The sequence below is a fragment of the Agrilus planipennis genome, unplaced genomic scaffold, assembly GCF_000699045.2.
Source record: "Agrilus planipennis isolate EAB-ADULT unplaced genomic scaffold, Apla_2.0 scaffold90, whole genome shotgun sequence".
Taxonomy (NCBI): domain Eukaryota; kingdom Metazoa; phylum Arthropoda; class Insecta; order Coleoptera; family Buprestidae; genus Agrilus; species Agrilus planipennis.
The window spans coordinates 390,523-415,003 of NW_020438865.1; the positions used below are offsets into that span (position 1 = coordinate 390,523).

At 32.8% G+C, this 24,481-nt stretch overlaps 1 protein-coding gene across 12 annotated transcripts in view; it reads left to right on the plus strand.

The window, feature by feature from the left end:
- The window catches only part of LOC108737309 (latrophilin Cirl-like), a 104,134-nt gene that overhangs the window by 69,769 nt on the left and 9,884 nt on the right, over positions 1 to 24,481 (plus strand). For all 12 annotated transcript variants that reach the window (XM_025975549.1, XM_025975528.1, XM_025975550.1 and 9 more), the window contains 2 exons: positions 1,109 to 1,205; positions 22,092 to 22,284. In XM_025975549.1, coding sequence (XP_025831334.1) covers positions 1,121 to 1,205; positions 22,092 to 22,284 — 278 coding nt within the window. In that variant the 5' untranslated portion in view covers positions 1,109 to 1,120. The remainder of the gene's footprint in view (positions 1 to 1,108; positions 1,206 to 22,091; positions 22,285 to 24,481) is intronic.

The window sequence follows — 24,481 nt, forward strand, 5'->3', positions numbered from 1 at the left end:
ATGGTTATTTTGAGGAGCTTGACGAATCAGTCTATAGAGATGGCATTAATAGACTGGAACACCGCTATGAGAAATGTATCAGCCTTGGAGGAGATTATGTTGAGAAATAAAAAAAAAAAATTTTTAAAAACCTTGTTTTTCTTGGTCAGGCCGGAAACTTATCAATCCACCCTCGTACTACTATTCATAAGCTATTTTGATAAAACGCTGTCATTGTGGAAATCTAATTAAATACGTACTTGTACGTAGACATGAATCGGCTAAGCTGACAATCTTGGGATTTTCGTAACTAAAGGAGTACGTTAATCCGACTTATGAAACCACTTTATTAGTAAATGAGAATAAGATAAAATAAAATTAAATTTACTTACTAATTAATTGTTTTTATATTTATTACACATACAGTTGGAATTATTTCTTTAAAAGTAAAAACAGTTGTAATTCACATTTGATCTTCGTCGAATATTGGCGAGCTTCAAATGTTGACAGAAATTTTTTTCCCTTTGCACACATTTTTTCCATCATTAAAAACAATATTTTCTGTAAAGAAAAATTTCAAAAAGCCAGGTTTTTAGCGCACTCTAATGTGTAAGTTTATAAGTATTAATAGATATTATTTATGAAAACGTAAAGTTAATACCTACTTGATACATAATAAAATTGCTTTTCCATGTTGTTGCTTTATTTGCAGTCAACTTTTATCAGTGACGAAACAACATTTCCTTGTAAAGAATGGAAAGTTGTTTCGTAACTGAAAATTCGTTTATTTTTAAAAAGTTTAAACAAGAACTTTTACGTGACGCTCCAACATATTTTTTTTATAGTAACTTAATTAAAATTGTGTACAAGTTCGATATTTCTGGAGTCAAATAACTCACGATGAAAAAGGCGCTAAATATATAAAACAATGAATTCACTTACACATAAAATCGTTTTAAAGTTCTTCAAGATAAATTAAGTTCTTTATTTTCCACTTTGTGTACCGTAATAGTAGCAACTGTACAAGAACAAATAGCAAATCAATTTTATTTTACGACTATGAAGCCTGTTTTTTTTTATGCTGAATAAGTATCTACAAGTTTTCTCAAGTGTCTTTTGTTTGTTTCAGGGTAAATGTGCCATGGCCGTCGTTGGAATGGCCTGGCATGGCCTCCTGCTACTTTTGTACGGCTTCTGTATATCGGGTACAATGCCCAAGGGATTAGGTAAGTGCCGAAATGTGCATAAGTATCCTAGCCAGCAAAGTAAAGAGTGTGTTGACGATAACTTTATGACAAAGAATATTATACTTGCACTTCAACTGTGCTGGTTAGGGATATTTTTGTTGTGTCTTCTTCTTATCCATTCTTTCATGCTACCTATATATATATATATATAAAAGATACTTTCACCATTTTTAATTTTAAATACTTTTGTACACGACCTTCCTGTGAATTATATGTTTTCACTTTACATTTTTAGTTGTCTCGTCGAGTAATTAATTTTAGATTAGAGAGCGCAGTTTTTGTTCTTTGCAGTTGTCTATCTAAATACTACTTTAAACGCAGTATTATTTCACCTGAAGAAGCCGTCGTATTGTGGTCAAATGGTCGTAGTGGTCAGTCAAATTTTTATGATTTTTATAAACAATCTTACGATTCACGTGCGAGTGGACCAAGTTCCATGCATTGAAAGTTCTGACTCGTGTCCGAACCCGAAATTACCTAAAATTTAAAATCGTAAGCATTCAACTTCGCATAACCGAAATCGCTTTGCTTAATGTCATGCGGTGTTTTTATTTAATGTTTAAAACGCAAAAGACCCTTGAAAATTGTTTGTCTTTCTCTGTGTCTGTACGGGCTAATCTTCGAAGCGTTTGACCTGCGTGGATTTCTATGAAACACGAGGAGAAGGTTATCAAGAGTGACCTAGGCTACTGTTCGTTTTATTTTTTTTTACGAATTTATCAACTTATTATTAGGAACGTATTGCTTGTTGTTTATTCAGCCTTGTCTGTAGCTAACTTCTTAGTTGAATGTGGGGAGTTTTAACCCCAACCTCCTTGCGGTTACGCCAAATATTTACAACCCTTGACCCATGAGGAAAAATAAGTACTACGTCCTTGTTCGTCAGCCGATTTGACGGATCCCAATAATTTCAGAAATCGTATAAAAAACGAAAGTGTGTTTTTGATTTCACCCTAAAAAATTCCTCCTCGTACGTACGTACAAATATTTTGGTGTGCTAACTGTTAGGTAATACGTTAAAATAAAACAATTTGTGTTATGTTTAGGTATATTATGTAGTGCTGAATAACGAGTTTTCGTCCATAATATAAATTAATCACTGCAATGAATACCGTTTTGCGTGCTTGGTAAAATTCCTTGTTCCACAATTCGTTTAGGAAATGCCTGCGTGCCATGAAATGTTTTTCGAGTGTAATGTACAAAGGTAATCTTACGTTACGTTGTCGTTTTCGTTTGCACTTACGATATCTCAAACGGTATGTGTCTCAGGCGACAAAAGAATCTTCCACAAAACATTTTTCTGTCACTGCACTGCTCAATTTTGTTGAAGGCACCACTCGAAAATAACACCTGTTAAAAATGGTGCACGTTGAATGTGGAGAACTCAATAACTAAAAGTTTTTTCTATTAAAAATAGTAGGAAAACGGTAATAGGTATAAGCGACTGAATTAATTTTTTAAATACGAAGTTTTTGCAAATTTTCGTCTGACTTTACTACTCTGTTGCAATCAAATCGGAAAGATCTATCTCCTCTGGTAATACAACATTCTACTCACTAGAATATCTGCCCTATTTACTCCTGTTCTTGCTTGTAGCATGGCTCTAACTTAGACCTCATGTTCAGAATGTCCTAGTGTGTATCCCTCTTTTTCCTTATTGGCTTTCATAACGCCCTCAATTGTCTTACTCATTCCTATTTCCTAATTTCCAGTCTTTTTCATCTATACTATGAAACAATTAGCTTAACTTCCAATGCATTAAAAATCTTAACTAGAATCGTACACAGAATGATGGCAAAAAGGGCGGAAGAACTATTTTTAAGCTTTTAACAATAAATATATTTAAAAATGAAGGGATGGAATACAAAGATAGAAGAGTGATATATAATAAAACAATCAGAGCTGATCAGAGGCAAAAAAAAACTGTTATTACTGCAAAACCAGCACCTACGTTTCGCTTCTAATTTGACGCTTTTTTAAGGTAGGTTTTTAAAGTCGTAACAATAGACTTAGTACATTTAAGGATATGCACCAATAACAATAATTAAAACGCGATTAACAAAACCACCACACAATTAAAATTTCCTTATTGTTTTATTTTATTTTTTGTTGGTAATATTTATCACATGTGTATACGACAAACAGATGGAATTGAAAACCTTTTACTTTTGAAGTAGAGAATTTTCCATGTCTGTGAGGTATGGGTTAATTCTAGTTTGTTTTATGCTAAAATTACGAGTGTGATTAATATCACAAACATATAATCTACTTAAATCTATTTAATTAAATTTCATTTTTTATGTTCCCTTTTTAAACGAATTAACAAACAATTTATTCATATGATTAAATTCGGTAATATGAGTGAGCTTAATTTTATACATACATACATACATCCGTGAACAAAACGATATACAAAAATTTTATATATAAAATGGCAGAAAAACTGGGTCATTTACGTTCGTACGTAATATTATTATAGCGTAAGGTATCATTACCACTCTCAGGCTTTCATAGGTAGAATGATGCCACTTACCACTATTTCCTTTTGATACGCTTTCAAATCGATTTTGTAGATTGTGAGGTTGCTAAAGGGCTAGAAGCAAATACATATTTCTACTATTGTTAAGTGTTTATCATATTCTATTTTCATATCACACGAGCAAAACTGTGTAATTTGATGCACGTGTGGGGGATGTTTTTTTTTTTTAAACTACATCTACCTGAAAATATCACTTGCTTGTCTAAAAAGTGCGCCAAAGTAATTGAATTCTCAGAATAATTTGAACAAAGCGTAACACCCCTTAAAAGCTTTAGACATATATTTGTGAAAAGTTTTTCAAATCTTAATTTTTAAATATGAAGATTGGAAAAACTTTGGCGGTTGTTGTAGAAGTTTAGTTTTCAGTTTACTTCAGTCCCTGAAGAAGGTAACTTCGGACAACTACAGTGTCGTGTTTTGGCGTTGGGGTTTTGAGCTTTTCTGTTTAATCTTAATTTTGTGAAAAATAAATATCGAGTATCTCTAAATGACAATGAGTAACATTTGTTCTTACTGTCAACATCTGAAACAAAAGCGATGCCAAAAAGTTGGACAGGCTTGGTATAGGAGAACGCTATGTTTCAAGTGTGTCATTAGTCTTTTGGACGGGCTGTACTAGTAGGAAAATAGTGTTACTAATACGGGACTATTCTGCACCTTACCCTCGTTCGTATTCGAAATTGCTAGAGAATTCGGAATGCATTGGTCTATGTATCTAGGTAATTACAATACCAATTCTAGCAATTTAATAATGTCGAATGCAATTCCAGTTATTCAAAGCACGTTTTCTTCCGCCCAACCAATGGAGTAATAAAGATACGTTATTGACTGCGAATTGCTGAATCTATCAGAGGTAATGCTGCCTGCGTAGACGTTGCACATTTCTATATCAAAAATTGCTCTTTATAGGATTCGGCTAACTCCGATTTCTATAACTTTACAAGAAATTTCAACGTTAAATATCTATCTTGTCTCATCATCATAATAAAGTCGTCAGTCCTAAGCAGGGTTGGCATGAATGAATCATTTTGATTTAAATCAAATGATTTCTTAAATAAAAATCAATGATTTAATCAAAAATGTTTAATTTCACTTTCTTTCACAGAAATCAACATAAAAAAACAGATTTAGAAATTATAATTAAGTTACAAACTAGGATCATTTAAATCTGAGAAATCAATATCATTATTATGATATTTGAATAAAAAAACTAGTTTTCCAGCTTTTTCAATTCCCAGTCGGTTTCTTAATTTGCTCTGAACAATTCCAAAGGTGAAAAACACTCTTTCTACAGCAGCTGAAGAAGCTATCGCGCCAAACAATTGCTTCGCTACTGGAAAAATTTTTCACTGTTCCTCTTCACTAAATATATTTTTCTGTGACACCCACCACTCTAGTGGTGTCACATTTTTTACTATTTCTTCTGCGAACATCACACTTTAGAATGGTTTTGATTTTGACTTAAGCTTTACTATCAATGGTAGCAAAACTGAACCATCATAGTGATTTCGCGCTTCCTCCAACGCACTTTCTTCTTCATTTGTCAGTGTGAATTCTGTTTGGGTTGGGTCTAATAAAAATGCCAAAAAGTGACTGGGGGTCATTGCTTGCTTATATCTCTTTCGAAAATTCGACATTTGGCTACTATTTAAATCAGTTTCTTTAAATTTAGCTCCAAGCTGTTACAGCAGCAGACAAATTTGCATTATTTCTTTGTAAAGTATCCAATGTAACAGATATTGGCTTCAAAATTATTAGATAATCTTCCACTGACCTTTTTACGACCATATTTTCAACTTTTGCTCTAATAAAATATAACGTCCCTGTTCTCTTCACATATTTTTAGTAGCTTTTGCCACTCAGACACAAAGACTTCGAAACAATCAGTTACAGTATTCCAACGAATATCTGATGATAGCACTAATGCTTTCCCTCCTTCCGCTTTGTATTGTATTTTATTATTTGCACAACATGCTCCTTTATACTGCTAATTTCTAAATTAAACGAAAAAATCAAAAAAATTGTGATTAGAATTTTTTCAAAAAATCGCACTTTATTCGATTTTTTAAATCCTGGTTCTAAGACTGGTTGCACACGCACCTCCACCCCTTCCTATCCTGAGCTAATCTTCGCGTTTCCCTAAAACTAGAACATCCCACATCCTTAACTACTTATCTGCGAACAGTAAACTAATCTAGGTCTACTTTTACTTCTTAACTACTGTTTCTGTCTCTAATATGTCTCTGACCAGATCTTCATGCTTGAGAAGGTGTCCTACCAAACTATCTCGCCTATTTTTTATTAACTTCCATAGAGTCCTATGTTCTCCTATTCTTTCTAATATCTCTTCAATTCTAACCTTCTCTATTCACGCTATTTTTATCATTTGCCTGTAATAACACAATTCGAACGCTTTTAACCTATTCCTTTCCGCTGCGCTCACCGTCCATATTTCGCACCCGTACAGTCCACACTCCAAACATACACCTTTAACAATCTTTTTCAAATTTCTAAATTCATCGTTCGCGAGCATAGAAGTGACTTCTTTTTATTGAAGGCGACACGACCCTGCGCTATCCTCTGCTTTATATCCCTGGTANCGCTATTTTTATCATTTGCCTGTAATAACACAATTCGAACGCTTTTAACCTATTCCTTTCCGCTGCGCTCACCGTCCATATTTCGCACCCGTACAGTGCCACACTCCAAACATACACCTTTAACAATCTTTTTCAAATTTCTAAATTCATCATTTGCGAGCATAGAAGTGACTTCTTTTTATTGAAAGCGATTCGACCCTGCGCTATCCTCTGCTTTATATCCCTACTACTCCTTCCGCTGACTTACGTAACTTCCTAGACACCTAAAATCAGCCATTTCTTTTATCTATCTTGTCTACCGTATATTAATTTTTTTTGTTTTACCATATCATCCTAGAGTGTTATTAGTTAGTATCAGTTTCTCAATCTTAGTTCTCTTACTAAATATTTGCGATTAACAACCTTTATATTTGGCTATATAGGACACATCCATTAAGATAAGGTCTCCAACCCATTTTATTAAGCGTGAAGCTGCTTCCCTTCCTTCCCGATTAGTTAAGGTTTCAGCCCACATTATGTACTTAGAAACATTTTCCGACAATTGCATCTTGCATGGTTACGTTCTACGTATGTCCACAGCAACGAATAGAATCTCTGCGAATTATGCAGATCGAGAGCCAACAAATACTTTTGAAGGCAAATCATTATAACTTTATTTTTTATTAAATTGTTCTTAGCTTTTTTTTGTTATTCCGATTTCATTCTGTCTGTGTTATTTGAATCTGTAAGGTATGTCGTATTCAGTTTGTAGACTTCTTGATTCATTTGATTCCGCTTCACGAATCTGAAGTTGAAATTGAATGGTTCCCTGTAATACTTTTTGTCGTTCGTCAGGCTTAGAATGCCTCCGTCGTTCTTCTTTTTATTGAAGTGTCCACTGTTTGCTAAGATAGGTGCAGGGTATTAAAAAAGTTTTTGCAAACGGTTTATTCTTTCCAGACTTAGAACTATCAGTAAAATTCCATTTTTTATGCTTTTCGTCTGTTTTGTATTTTCTACGCCTTTTTACTGACGCTGGTGCAACTTGCATTGTTTTCTGATATCTCTTGCTTTTGATAGACTCCAAAATTTCGTTTTTAGGTAATACCGCAAGGCTGTTTTAATAATTTAGGTTTCATTATACTGCTTTCGTCATCAAATTCTTCTTCATCGCTGTTAAAATAAAATCAGCTGTTCTATGTAGTTTCCCTTCAGTTTCAGCAATAACATGCAAAAATCCATCAGTTTCATGTCCAAAATGTCCTTCAAAGTTATTAACGTCCTTCATGATATTATCTGTCTATTCGAGGGTAAATCTCGATTGTTCTGGTACTTGCTTACTAATAAGGCTTAATGATCTAATGACACATCGTTTCTGTAACTTCGTTTTTTGTTTTTTTTTCGGTAATTTCACCAAAAGGAAATTTGTATTAAATATCGTTTTAACAGATTCAACTACTTCAAGTATTTTTCAGATTGACCTTGCTTTGATACGCCTGAAAATTTTGATGGTTCTGAGGTAATTCAGATAAACCAGAGTTTTTGGGATCTTCACTTTTGTCTTCGGTAATTTATGTCACATATTTTCGCAAATAATTAGTCGATTTTTAAATTGTGAGTTGTAAACCATTTTGTGTGAAAACTGGCAATACTAACAGATGTCAAAGTTTTTCTCCTGGCGCGATAAATAGGATTTTCCTAAACTACTGCACCTTCCACGCATTCTTCGCCGTTAGATAATTCGTGTTATAAAGATAGTTTAGTCGATCTGAAATTAACTTTTGCAAAATTATAACCAGAAACGCCCATTTTTTTTTCTGATGAATTTAATCTGTAAACAATTTTGTTGCGCGCGAGCCCCTTGTACATCATTCTTCTCTACGACGTGTAGTTTTGCTAGTATTGTAGAATAACTTGTACTTTATTCATTTTTTTTTTAATCTAAAGATGAGAAGATCTCTTGTACGAATTTTAAGTATCATTTTGGACATGTTTGGTCTGTGCTGGTTTGTTTTTTAAAAATATTCCTACAATACTTTTTTTTAAGTGCAACGACGCAAAATTTGTTTTAGCTTCACTAAATTTTGATTAGATAATTCGGTAGGTAGACTCTTCTTCGGTATTGTGTTTACTAAACGCAGTAATAACCTATCTCATTATAGAAATAAATTAAAAAAGTGTTTGTGTCCGAGACTTTCTTTAAAATAAACGCTACGTTATTTTATTATAAACAGTTAGTTCTGGATTTACGCTTAGGCCCAAGAGGATGTTTGTAAAAACTTTAGAAACACTAAAATTTTAGAAGCGAGATGTATTTCACCATTTGAACTTCTCGTTTTCGCACAATTAAGACACTTGTCCTTTATCGACTGTATTCCATGGGATGGTGAAACCTATTTATTAGTTTCCTTTTATCGCACGTCTTATTAGCCAGATGATTTATGGCTCCGCAGCTTAGTTAGTATGAAATGTGTAAAAAGGTGTCATGGATGATGCCGCGCTTTATCGATCTGCCACTAAGACATACGTTTATAACAATACGTATATTCATTGTGGTATTTTAGTTGAACTTTTGAGTTAATATTTTTTTAAGCGTCGATCTGTACTGTAGTTTCAGCCTTTTAAGAAATCTTAACGTGTGAAAGTCTAATTTTTTTTTCTTGTTTTTTAATTAAAAAAAAATATGTTTCCTGGTATATTAAATTAAAAAATGTTTTTTTTTATTTTTACGATTCTAATATTACCGACGATGTTTATAGCAATCAAACTTAATTTAGTTTTGTCCTTCTCAGGATTATTTCCTGATAATTAGGCAAATATTTTTAAATTCAAAATGAATGCTTCAATGTTTAATGCGAATGTTTAATTTATTGAAGGCAGTTGAAGTTACTTGTGTTGATTTAAATGTAAATCAGGGAAAAACAAAATTCTTTTTGTTTGTAAGAAAGGCCTTTGACTATATCCACTAAAAAATTAATGACTTTATTCTTCGCTTAACAATAGCTCCGCAAAATTTGAACCACAAAAAACCAATTATCTGTTAATTCTCTTCTTTAATTCCATAACAGTACAGGTTTTTAACACAATAAAACAATGGGTGAAAGTTTCTATTTTTAACCGTTAATTGAAAGTTGTAATTTGGCAAATGAACTTTTAAAAAATTTCTACCTTGGTCACGAACGTACGCACGTACGATTATTAAAACAAAATGTAGATACTGTTCTTCCTTTATATTTAAAATCAATGTAGTCGGAACAGCTCATAAAAACATTATGTCTAAGAAATAAGCGAGATAGGTTGGTAGGACACCTTCTCAGGCATGAAAAGCCATTTAGAGGCATATTAGAAGCAGAAACAGGAGTTAAGAGCAGTAGAGGTAGACTTAGATTAGATTATTGTTCACAAATAGTTAAGGATGGGCGATGTTTTAGTTTTAGGGAAATGCGAAGATTAGTTCAGGATAAGAAAAAGTGGAGGTGCGTGTCCAACCAGTCTTAGGACTGACGGTCTTATGATGATGATGTGAAATATGTTTCTTCAATCACCTCTTTCTTAAAACTGTCCTAAACTACATATATATTTATCTTTATTCCAATATTAGGTGAACTTGCTTTGAATTGAATAGCGCATAATTTTATTTAAATCATTATAATACATGTAATGATTGGTTAAAAAATGACTTTATATCAGCATATTGTTATGTACGAAGTATCGACATTTTGATTAACATAATTTATTAGCCATTAGCCTTTCACTAGAGTCTTGGGCCGATCTATATAAGTTGCCCTAAAATTGTAAACAGGCAAATTTTGAATAAACTTCAGTGTCGAACGTGGTAGCTTATTTCAAATCGCCGTTACTATTATTATTAAAATTAAAACTTCAATTCAGAATAGTTGCTATTTAAGTGGTGTTTCACTCGAGTTATTGGACTCGCCAATAAACTGTGTCAAAATCAGTGTATTGACTTTGTGAGAGAAAACAATTTAGTTCGTTTCCAATTTTCTTCCGAACTATAACGATTACGAACTTAACAATATGCACCTAGTCCTGATTTTCATCGGCGATATACGTTCGCATATGGATGTTGTTTGTTTTATGATAAAGAAAAACAAGTTTGTGTACAAATTACTCAAGGGATAGTTAATTTTTTGTCAGCCGATCCTATGTGTACGTATCCCCCATTTTATCGATTTCCTCACACATGTACACATGTGTCCAATAATATCCTGACAGGAACATCAGTGATGGAACATTAATTAAATCGCCTCATCTCCTCCCACAATCATTTACCTAACGTGTCAGTATAACGTTCTTCTCGCACATTTATGTATATATAAGTATGTAGATATCCATTAAAAATTAGGCTGACCCGTCTCTATGGTAGATGTGCGAGTGCTATGGTAAATTCTAGTAATTTTATACAGGACCAAACCAGTGGCGCCAAGAGTGAGACATTTATTTTTAATTTTTCGTATAATTCAGTTGGATTACTGTGGGGTACCTAATTGTTTGTTAAAATCTTTAATATTTTCCATTATTTATATCCAATCGTGTATTTTATTGTTTTTGTTCAATTTACGTTCGTGTACGGAGCGGTTTGATTTTGAAGTTAAAAAGAGTTATTAAAGTAACGCGGATGAACAAACCGCTTTGAACAACCGGCGACACTACCACAGTCGACACCACCACCGTCGACTTTGACGCCGACGCTTACGCCTCCGAGGCACAGGTGAACATTGGCCTCGACGTCTACCACAGACTGCTACTCTTAAGGGTTGTTCTCCCTTTTATCGATCTCCCTGCGACAAGTTAGAATTCCCTTCGAGGTGTGATAAACCTATTTTGCCATATTGCCCAAAAAAAATAAAATGCTTCCCTTTTAATCGGTGCGCTTTCCGTAGATACAGGAAACTTTTATTTAACATAACACCACGTTGTTTAGCTTTAATTTTTTTACTTATACACCGGTGGCGAGTTGAGAATCGAGCATAGGGATAGTCTATTACATATGCAATAAACTTTTCATATTAATAAAAAAGTGATATATACCTGTACATATGATAGGCCGTGTTTAAAGTTTAAAATAAACGTACTTTGTTGAAGTGAATAGATTTATTTATATTATTATTATTTAATTATTGCATCCAACAGTAGTTTTCCGAAGTTTTATATTTGCACAACACTTAACCTCCGAGGTGTACTTTCTAATAGCTTCTAATAATAGTATAGTTGTATATCCATTTCCGTACTTTTATTTATTTGCACTAGTAGTAAAATCTGCATATAGGTATTCCTAAATGTGTTCGCAGTCATTATAAGAATTTACAGAAACAAGTATATACCTACCTCTAATAAATATGGGATGTTGAAGTACATAACTACGTTATTATTTACGTATGTATATTATAGCTATACTTATCGGTAATAAAATAAAACTCAAAAGTTCCCAGTATTCCTGGTGTCAATTTTAAAGTTTACGTTGCATTTTGGTACGTTATGACTATTTGAAATTGTTTAGTATAATTCTTTGGATTCAGTGCTGCAGTTCGCTCAAATATATTATATTTTCCATATTTTTTATATGTGATCTGTTGTGTTTCTCATGCATTGCAGAGAAATTGTGAGTTGTGGTCTGCCGCGATTATGCCATAATCATAGGTATAATATAAATAATTGTTTAGAATTATGATCGAACCATGGTATATTCTAGTACTGTTGTTTTAGTTTGTATTCGCGCCCTGTTTCTAATAATATTTCACGTTACGATAAATACTAGGGTCTCGATTATCTGAACGCCTCTATAATCCGAACTACCCCTTCTTGTCACGCGGCGCCCATGGCAGACTGCGAGAGTACCCCAGCCCTTATCCATAGTCTACCTATGTTCTCATAAGATATTTTCATAGTGTTTTCTGGCAATTCTTTTACATGTTGAATATTTCATAACACAGCCTGTTTTATAACTCGTACACTACATCGTGCGTTGCGGTCTACTCACAATTACAAACGAATTATGATATTTCCCAATGCTTGTATTATCGACGTTGCGGTTACTTTCTGCATGTGTATGTTTTACGATATGCTGTGTTGTAGTAAATGCATTATTTATTGTTGTGGCAATTTGAATTTAGGTGATATTTTCCAGTATATTTTGCTATAATTTTATGCTATATACTGACAGAGGAGGGAGGAAGAGTTATAGTTCGTGTTCGCATTTAACTATCTAAGTACATAATGTTGTGTTGTGTTTAATGTCATTATAGGAGGCTGGCAGTATGCAGTTTATTCTACAGGCAAATATCGGTTTACATACGTATGTAACTAACAAACGTTAGATTGTTTCAATAAAGCATGTGTAACAACTACGTACCTGCTTGTTGTTGTACTTTAATATTTAGTGTTCAGTACAATTAAACGTTTAAAACAAATACCAACGGCAAGAGTTAGTTTTAAGTAAATACTAGGGTACAGTTAGTGTATCTAGGTTACGAATGTACTTACCTACATTCCTAATTCTATTCTTGTTTACACTACCAAAGTTACTAGCAAATCGAACAATACTAATTTCAACATGACAATTTTATTTAAGGCGTTCTCTTCGATTTATGTTTTAAACAAAGTAAAATTTTAATTGTTAGCTAATTTAGAAATGGATTTTCCTGACTCAATTGTTTTGCGCTGACTTACGTTGCAATAACGATAACCCGTTTTATTTTAATGTACAGCCTATGTCCATCCTGAAGGTCTATTCTAAACATTGGCGAAAGAATTTTTGAAATCGAATTAGTAGTTTTGGAGATTACCTCCTGTATCCAAACTTACAGACATTACCCCTTTATAGATAGACAAATTAAAGGTTGCCGGAAAATAGCTCAGAAACTGAAAATATCAATCACGTATGTATTATGTGCTTATTTTTTTCTAATGTTACAGCAACATCATGTAAAATATAATTTTAGTCAAAGTTCAACTTAGAAATTTTGACTGTCTTATTCTAAAGTGATTTGAAAGAAAATAAGAGCTATTTTGAATCTATAAATAAATTCTGTTCAGTTATGAATTTTTCAGCATTTTATAATACGATTTCGTGAATTATTAAGTTCAAACGAAAATGTTGAGTGACAAAATATCGAATTTCAAATTTCAACCTACATAGTATTAAAATACGATGTAACGTACAGGGATGTTTTTTAGGAAAGTAGTTTGTATATTAAATATTTAATTGAAAAAGGAAATTATGAGTTTTACGCCTAATGCTGCTTTCGGTTGCAGGTGGTGCGCGACTCGCGTATTTCGTATATATTCGTTATTTTTTGGTTTTTTATTTTTACTGTTAAAAAACTACTTTGTAATTCCTCGAAAGTTATTCACAAAATATTTCTGTTCATGCAACGGTAAAAATGCATATTCGTTTAATGTGTTTATGTAATTGTATAAAAATACAAATCTTCCGATATTTATTACATGCATGAAGCCACCTGGTGTAAATGTTGATATTGCTGATGAACATTTAATGAAAATTATTTTTATTTATATTTCCATGAATTAAATTTAATGTTTCTTGTCGTTTATCGATGGTTTTAATTGTAATCATTTACATTTGTGAATATTTTCTTCAAATAACCGACAGTGATTTTTTAAAAATAAAAATTAAACATGATCCGTAATATTTTGGGTGCGCTTGACGTCTCATCTTAAAGCTTTTATTACCATTTTTTTTATATTAGTGGTATTTAACATTCATATTTTATACTTTAAATTTTAATACAGTATAGGGTGATTTCTAATTCGAAATTTTGTGTCTCATTATTTTCGTACAATCAATGTTTAAAAATTCATGTTTCTAGTCAGAGTGTATTTAAAGATTTAAAGTAATCCGGCCGATTTTTCATTTTTGACAAGACATTTCAATTTTATTTTTCCTTAAACATTTATGTGCTTCACGGATTTCATATAAATAAAGAAAGAAAAATAAAAGTCATTAAAATTAACCACACCGTGGTAGCTAGGCGGACTTCATTTTTAGGGTTCGGAAAAAAGGATCAGTTCTGGTCTATTTATCTGTTCGTCAAGACCCTGTTGTTGAAATTAATATCAAACACTTCGGTCTGCAATCTCTTGGAGCTGTGAAATGAACAAACTTCTAACTCAGTGCAATCAAAAGATACGCATATTTTGACACTCCCAAGGGACTTAGAATGATAAAATTTGACTATAAGCAAAGTCTTGTAGCTTAAGTAGTAAAAGGAATAATCCGAAAACATGTGGTTACATAACAAAAAATCATTTTTTTGTTGAAATATTGTAATTATAAATTTTAGGGACTGATTTTCAAGAGCAACTTAAAACATACTCTGAAAAAGCGGAAAAGGTCGTCGAGAGTCGATTTCCGTGACGAACGAACTATTACGTACCCTATAAGTTTGTACGAAACCCTCGGTGCGCGAGTTTTTTTTTTTCGATGAATCTCCTGCTCGCCTAAAAGGATCGCGTGACTACGGCTGTCTGACAACCGTGAATCGACTAATAAATTGCGGAATGGCATTTCTGGGCTTATTGAAAGAAAATTTAAAATACATCAACACTGACAACGATTTTTCCCTGACCTGCGTGACTGTTTTCCATCGAATAGCATTAATAAAAAAAATGAAGGCATGAAAAAAGAAATGACCCAGTTTTTGGACTGAAATTGTGAAACGTCGCAAAATTAATAGTTACGTCTAATGGAGCTTTGCTAATGTGCTAAATTTTTTATAATTTACGTAATTTATTTTCGTAATGAAGAGAAGTGCCTAATAGGCGGCTAGTATGAAAGGCATTCTTATTTCTAATTTATTAATGAAGGAAAATGGAGCTTTTTTGCTTAGGTTTTCCAAGCTTTGCATAAATGTAATTTTATTTAAATCGTTGTCCGAGTCATTTATAGCTGGTGGATAATATGCTGTTTTTTGCAAAAAAGTGTCGTAAAATTTTGCAAGATGAAAGGGGACACACAGGTGCTTCTCGTTAGCACGTTTCTCTTAGGATTTTTAAAAAGCTTTTATAACACTTCGTTGCAAAATTTACGACTTGCGGAGAATGGTACATTGTACGCATAAAACTAATTACATATTTCGCGTTTACACGTAAATCATTTTATGTTTAATTTAGCGAAGATGGGAATAATTCGTTATTATTATTTTAATGGGCCTCTTAATTTATGCATTGGTGTGGTAAAAGGTCTTAAAAAATTATGCTTTTACGATTACTGAACGCTTTAAATTCACTTTCCTTTATAAAGGAAGATGTACCTACTATTTTATTCAAGGTAAATTATTTAAAAATTCGGTATGTGAAGAATTTGTTAAAAAAAACACTTCGTTCATTATAAACATGATAAAGATGTTTAGGCGAGTCAATGAAGGTTTTAACTTAATTCCTAATTCTCAACAATAACTCCGATTTTGATCATTTTTTTAAGTGCGTGCTTTTTTGATATTATTCAAAATCAGTAACATTCCAATTTCAGGAAATAATTTTTCATATTGTTTAAACATCCAAACTTACAGACATTACCCCTTTATAGATAGACAAATTAAAGGTTGCCGGAAAATAGCTCAGAAACTGAAAATATCAATCACGTATGTATTATGTGCTTATTTTTTTCTAATGTTACAGCAACATCATGTAAAATATAATTTTAGTCAAAGTTCAACTTAGAAATTTTGACTGTCTTATTCTAAAGTGATTTGAAAGAAAATAAGAGCTATTTTGAATCTATAAATAAATTCTGTTCAGTTATGAATTTTTCAGCATTTTATAATACGATTTCGTGAATTATTAAGTTCAAACGAANTATTGCAAAACTAGCATACGAAGTAATAGTACAACAACGACATGAACAATTAAACGATCGACATCACCTTCTGCCTGAGTACATTCAAAATTATTTTCAATCAGCTTCGTATAAAGAAGATTAATAAATCTATTTTTATTCTTGATGTTACCTAAAAAATTTTAGTTTGTAAAAACGTATCATCATCAAATAAATAATCAATCTACGATTCCTTTCTGACGCTTTAGTATCATCAGTATTACATCCATCAAATACTTACAACGTTAACATTAGTGCCATAGTTACGTTAATATTTGATGTAATTTTGATAAATGGAAGAAATTTGTGATTTTGGTCCCAGTTCAATCTATGAAGTAACATACCGCCATCAATGATATAAAAAAAAATATTAACGTCATCAACATTCGATTGCTAAAAAATATATAACGATGATTTTGTTGTTTTTCTAATTCCGGCATCATCGGGGCCAACTTGTAATCAAAATAACATTTAAGTTCTTCATTATCTTTTTTTTAAAAAACAGTCGCTGAAAAATTATATTTGGATTTACACCAATTTCATTATTATTCACATCCGAAAATGTTGCTATTATTGTTTAAAACAAATGACGTTTTCATAAATATTGCGAAAAAATATTTAAGTGATTTTTCCCGTAAATTCAGTTATTATTGTATTGTTTAAACAATATAAAGAATTCTTTCCGGAAATTGGGATGTTTTTGATTTTGAATAATATTAAAAAATAGGCATTTAAAAAAATATGAAAATCGGAGCATTCTGATAATTAAGGCTTCATTGACTTGACTAGTTGTATTCGTTTCTTAATCTGAAGTTGCCGTTTTTTAGATCATCCTGTATATGTATTTATGAGAAGTTGCGAATCGTTTAGTAGGTTTTTTTTAATCGAAATGTAATCCCTTAACTTATGACTTGTTCGAAAATATCGAACAATGTCGTTGTTCGGTGTCTGTTTCAAAACCAGAAAAAAACCGTAGTGCTTAATTAAAAGGTTTTAGGGGTTATTAATCTTATTTTATTATGCAGACAAAAGCAGAGTTGAAGTCGTAAAATCCAAAAATGAAAAATGTTCTCCTCAGTATTAGCACTCGTTAAAAAGAAACCAGAACCAGAGGGTTTATTACTAGTGAAGTATTTATTACTCAAAGGGAGTAATCATAATAATTTATTAACGGATCTGGAGAATTTAAATTTTGATTATTATAGGTAGGTAAGTACTTACGCGAGATATATCAATTCCTTGGTTACAACTTTTTCTTTTCATATAGCAGAGCAATAATAACATTATAAGTAAAGAAAATACCCTTTTATAAAATTCGAAAAAACAAGTATTCAATTTCAAAATCATTAAATTTGTTAAAATGTAGGTATATCGTTTTCTTTTTCTTTTCTGTAATAGTCCATTTGTTAGTTGTAGTTTTTTGAAATACGTATTACGGGCGGAATCGTATAAAACCATAGCAATGATTAAAAAACACCATCATCTCTCTTTAAAAAATACGACTTCGTAGAGGAAAATTTGTACAAATACCTGCAGTAATTTTTTCCTATAAATAATAAAGTAATATAAGTCTAATAAATGCAATTTAATACTATTGAGGGGTGCTACGCTTTGTCCAAAAGATTTTGAGAGTTTAACTAGTTTAGGACAGTTTTAAGAGAAACATCAGGTGATATTTTCAGGATGGTGTGGTTGAAAAAGTATATTATTATTAAATTATTATCTACTAATGAATGTCCAGGACAGAATAGTACCATTATTGAGGTTTTAACTGATGTTACTGTTGACCGCGAGGCGGAATCGTATCTGATAATTTATGTTGCATGATTAGGGGTCACCCATAAAGTACATCACACTTTAAGAGTGGGAGTGGTCGACGAAGTGAGACAAGGGGATGGGGGAGGAAAGGAGACGGCGAAGTGAAGGGGTCCTAAGTTTCGTGATTCATTTTGAAAATCTTATACATCTAAGTGTTAAAATGTCAAATTTGAACTATTAACGAAAAACTTAAAACTTGGTTTGTTAATTTCTTCAAATGTTTGATTTGATGTTGATTATCATCATCATCATCATCATAAGGTCATCAGTCCTTAGACTGGTTGGACACGTACCTCCACTCTTTCCCATCCGGAGCTAAACTTCGCATTTCCCTAAAACTAGAACAGCCCACATCCTTAACTATTTGCGAAGAGTAATCTAATCTAGGTCTACCTCTACCCCTCCTAACTCCTGTTTCTGTCTCTAATATGTCTCTGACCTGAGAAGGTGTCCTACCAACCTATCTCGCCTATTTTTTATTGACTTCCATAGAGTCCTCTGTTCTCATATTCTTTCCAATACCTCTTCATTTCTAACCTTTTCTACCCACGATATCCTCATCATCCGCCTATAACACCACATTTCAAACGCTTCTAACCTTTTCTTTTCCGCCGCTCCCACTGTCCATGTTTCACACCCGTACAACGCCGTGCTCCAAACATACACCTTTAACAACCTTTTTCGAATTTCTAAATTAACCGTTCGTGAGCATAGAAGAGACTTCTTTTTATTAAAAGCGACACGACCCTGCGCTATCCTCTGCTTTATATCCCTACTACTCCTTCCATCCTCACTTATCTGACTTCCTAAGTATCTAAAATCAGCCACTTCTTCTAATTTTTCGTCTCCTATCTTTATATTCGCTCTTTCCCTACTTTTTCTTCCCTTGCATGTTAGTATTTTGGTTTTACTTTTATTTATTTTCATACAGTACTGATCTTTCAGTATCGCTTCCATTTTTTTTAAAGCTATCTCTAGGTCCTCCTTGCTAGATGCTAATACTGCTATATCATCTGCAAATCTAAGCATACTAATCTTTTGCCCTTGCACGTCTATCCCTACAGTTGTACTGTCTTTAATGATGTTGATGGCGTCTTCGATGTATATGTTAAAAAGTAGCGGTGACAGTGTGCATCGCTGCCTGACTCCCTTCCTAATATTTACTTCTCTACATTGCATCCCCAGCTCTATAACTGCCTGTTGCTCTTTATACAAACTAAGTATCACTCTTCTATCTTTGTAATTCATCCCTACATTTTTAAGTATATTTAACATCTTGTCCCATTTAACATTGTCAAAAGCTTTCTTTAAATCTACAAATCCTATGTTGATTATATTAAAAAATAATTTAATTGGAAATAAAACTAATTTCGGAACTACTGTTTTAATTTTAATAATTTCTAGAGGTAAAATTGCAAAATATATCACGTTACAATAGGGAGGGGGGTCTCACAAATGTGACCAACTGGGAGGGGTCAAAAAATCACGAAATTAGTGTGACCCTTTACGTCTAAAAATGCTTTTAGAGAATTTGTTTAAAGTTATTGTCTCTCTTTTTCATTAATCTATTTGTTTATTACAGTCTCCCATTTGATTTATATAATGAAACGAGTAAGTGATAAAAATTAACGCTTATCTTGCTGCATACGATTACGATTAACAAGACAAAACTGATTTTGCTCATTAACAGCAAAAATATTGGTAGAATTTACCTTTGTAGTATATAATTGCAGCAACAGAACTCGTTTAGGACTGTGCTAATGGACGACATGGTTTTTAATCTCCGTATCTATGGCAGAGGATTTAAATCACTGATAAAAACAGCATACGTAACAACAAATGCATTATTAGATTCCTACCGAAAACGACACTTGAAATTGAAGTGAATTTTTTTTAAAATTACTGCCACACGTAGTTGTTGCATAAATAAACATAAAAGTAAAGTTGAAGTGAAATCATTAAAACCACTGGTTACTTTATACGAATGAATGAACCGTCGTTTCGGTTTCTGTACGACTCAAATGCGTATACCTAACGGACTTGTGTAGGATTCGTGTCATGTTTCTGCAGAAAATCTTGCACGAAACTATTCATGAAATTCTGAGTAAAACATGGAACACAATATCAGTGAATACTTCGACTAATTAACCAGATGTGTATTAGTTTATTGTAATCCCACATAGTCAATGAGAAACATGCATATAACCAAACATGTACGTGCTCTTATCAACCAATAACAATTAAGGATGAAAATTGTAACTAACCAATATTACCAGCTACATACTTGGGCTAATATCTAAACGTTGTTTCAGTCTGTGCTATTTTAATTTTGTAAACGGTTGAATTCGATATTGCACCCCTTAATAATTCCCATTAATTATTTATGATTCACGAATTCCACGGTTGCTTTGAAACAATAACTGACAACTCCAATCAAAATTAATTAGCGCAATGTTGCTATTATAACATTAATTAATCTATTGTTTTTATAAATAAATAAAAGTAAAACAAAAATATTGGTGTGCAAGGAAAAAAAGTAGGGGAAAAGTGAATATAATGGTAGGAGACGAAAAATTATAATTTCGAAAAACATTAACAATATATGGGTCCAAAATTTTAAAAAGTTTGCTAGAGGGCCATTTTCCATAAAGATTTAGCGGGGTCCTTTTTTATCTCGCAAATATTTAATTAAGATTCGATCGAGGTTGAGGGGATTTGTTTAAACCTTGAGCATATTTTTAATAACCCCACCACCAACGCCCCCCTAACCTTTATCATCATCATAAGGTCGTCAGTCCTAAGATTGGTCGGACACGTACCTCCACTCTTTCCTATCTTGAGCTAAACTTCGCATTTCCCTAAAACTAGAACAGCCCACATTCTTAACTATTTGCGAACAGTAATCTAATCTAGGCCTACCTCTACCCTTCCTAACTTCAGTTTCTGTCTCTAATATGTCTCTGACTAGACCTTCATGCCTAAGAAGGCGTCCTACCAACCTATCTCGCCTATTTTTTATTGACTTCCATAGAAGTTCTCCTATTCTTTCCAATACCTCTTCATTTCTAACCTTTTCTACCTACGTTATCCTCATCATCCGCCTATAACACCACATTTCGAACGCTTCTAACCTTTTCTTTTCCGCCCGTCCCACTGTCCATGTTTCGAACCCGTACAACGCCTCGCCCCAAACATACACCTTTAACAACCTTTTTCGAATTTCTAAATTAACCGTTCGCGAGCATAGAAGTGACTTCTTTTTATTAAAGGCGACACGACCCTGCGCTATCCTCTGTTTTGTATCCCTACTACTCCTTCCATCCTGACTTGTCTGACTTCCTAGGTATCTAAAATCAGCCACTTCTTCTAATTTTTCGTCTCCTATCTTTATATTCGCTTTTTCTCTACTTTTTCTTCCCTTGCATACCAGTATGTTAGTTTTACTTTTATTTATTTTCATACAGTACTGATCTTTCAGTATCGCTTCCATTTTTTTTAAAGCTATCTCTAGGTCCTCCTTGCTAGATGCTAATACTGCTATATCATCTGCAAATCTAAGCATACTAATCTTTTGCCCTTGCACGTCTATCCCTACAGTTGTACTGTCTTTAATGATGTTGATGGCGTCTTCGATGTATATGTTAAAAAGTAGCGGTGACAGTGTGCATCCCTGTCTGACTCCCTTCCTAATATTTACTTCTCTACGTTGCATCCCTAGCTCTATAACTGCCTGATGCTCTTTATACAAACTAAGTATCACTCTTCTGTCTTTGTAACTCATCCATTTTAAGTATATTTAACATCTTGTCCCATTTAACATTGTCAAAAGCTTTCTCTAAATCTACAAATCCTATGTACGCGCTCTTTCCTTTTTCTATCGTTTTCTCTATTGTTACCTGTAAAGCTAGAATGGCCTCCCGCGTTCCTCTCTTTCTTCCCCCTAACCTTACTGTAATTATTTGTGAGATATCGATAGGATGTCGTACAACATTACGGAAAATTTTTATAAAAAATGCTTATCCAATAGGATTGTTTATTGTTTGGTTACTTAGGATATTCTTTGTTTGTTTCAGAATTGATCCGCTACGAAACAGCATACGCCTGTGAGGGTAAAACGTTGAAAATTGAATGCCGATCAGGAGAATCGATAAAATTAATTCGCGCAAATTACGGTAGATTTTCAATAACTATTTGCAACGATCATGGAAACACCGATTGGAGTGTTAACTGCATGTCTCCAAAAACTCTCCGAGTCCTTCACAATCGGTAAGTGTTTTGAAAAACAAATATCTGCCAACTTTTCGATTATAGATCAATTTTTAATGAATATTATTACATTTTTTAATTGTATCCCGTGTTTTATAATTATGATAACGAATTGTATGAATGATATATGTGTAAAAGAAAGCATCTTGTGGTTATATAACATGCAAAATTGAAATTATTTACAGCCAAGATGCTACAAACTGACAATGAAATAGCTCTGGCTAAGCTGGAAGCTTTTCGCGTATAAATTATGCGCCTTGCATGAAAGTGGTGTGAGTTTTAGACACCTGGGAATAAAATTAAATTTTTAAAAAGCTGTTTTAGTCGCACAGACGAATGCCCTTCTTAAAATATAAAACTGATGAAAATGTCTCAATCCTCTTGCTCAAAATCTCGTTAAATATAAATAATGTACTTTATGAAAAATGTTATCATTAAAAATCAGAATGGGAAAGGGAAAGGTAATACGGTCGAACTTAATTGTGTAATTCGATTATTTTTTTGTTTTCTTGACATACATATATTGTTTTACATTTATTCCAAACTCTCTAATTCGAATTTCTATTGATTTTCTTCGGAAAAATCAGCCGCAGCGATAAACAATGGCTTGAATTTTCAAGCGGAATTATTACCACCATAACTTTTTACTGTGTATTATGCAAAACAGCACAAAAAAGTGGTTACGCTAGGATCATAAGCGATAAGGTAAGGGTGATTATAGGTGCGCTTAACAACAGTAGGTAAGTAGTCAGTATTAATAAATTGATTGATGTCGTAAATTACCTACATTCTTCTCGTTTTATGATCTATAATCGAAAGATTGTCCACTATAGTATGGTACCTTTTTGTATTTTGTGTCTGATTATTACCGTTTTGACTACAGAGTTCAATTTAAGCAAAGTTTATTTTACCGTCTGTAGCAATATGCGATCATTGAATAAGTGCTAACTTTATTACGTGAACTAAGCTCTTTTGAAGTCTGACCGTAATATGCGTTGTATTAGCATATATGTTGTTTAAACGTGTTCATTAGTAGTTGTTTTTTGCGTAAAACTGCACCGGTAAAAAAAAAAACGGTATGGCTTGTTAGTTAATTAGGTACAATTTTACGACATTTATTAACGAACTTGTCTTTATTTTTTATTCACATATAAGAACTGAAGTGTCGGCCGCGTCTAAGTTATTTCTTGGCGAGATAATATTTATGTTGTCTGTCATAATAAAGTTGCGATGGAAATTTCTTTGTTTTATTTCTTGCTCTTCGCGCAACATCTCAATCCCAAAGGTCTGTTAATCGTACACAAGTAAGTTACATAGTCTAAAAGTTGTTTTGCTTCGCAGATTTATGTTTATTGTCCATTCTACAATCGTTAACGTATTTTATCGGTACGTGTGGCTTGCCTGAAGCTTGACAAATCGGAAAATATCTTCACGAATCTTAACTGCTAAAAAACACTTCGTGTTAACAACAGATATTAAATTACCTACGTAAAAAACAAGTACCGAACGAAACCATGATATTTAATTCAAATGAATACCAACACCCCCCTCCCCCAATTATAAGCAATTGATGCTGTTTTACAATAATAAGAATAATGCTTGAGGGTTAAATAAGGTTTTTATTACTATTTATGATTTTTACATTTCAAATCTTGAACTGGACAGTCATTAATTAGGTCTGGAATAATGAAAAGTAGCGTTCTATTTTATCATCCTTCTTTTTACAAAAACTAAAAAAAATTGCTTGTAAGCGAAGCCGGAGACCGCAAAGATTTTCATTTTTTTTAAGCCATTCTGCTTATCTGGGAATATATAAAGTATGAGGGGTCGTTAGGACTGTCTACGAACTCATTAAAATCTGTGACAACTAAACGCGTTTTTCCCCTCATGAAATGTTGTAGCTGCCATTCTTTATTCTTTCTAACAGTATTATTTTCCTTAATATTGTCTCAGTCTCGACTCTCGACTTGTGAATAATACAAGCTAAAATTTAAACCAACCTTCTAGGATAAATTGCAGCGATCTTTTTTTTCAAAATTAAAATGTGCACCAATAAACTTAAATTTTTTAATCCGATAATTACAGCTTCGAACGATTATTATCGTAAAAAGTCAGATGTCATTAAAACCTTTCCCCAATTAACGCTGAAATTATTTTCACCTAAACGAATCAGATTGTACTATACAATTAAATAATG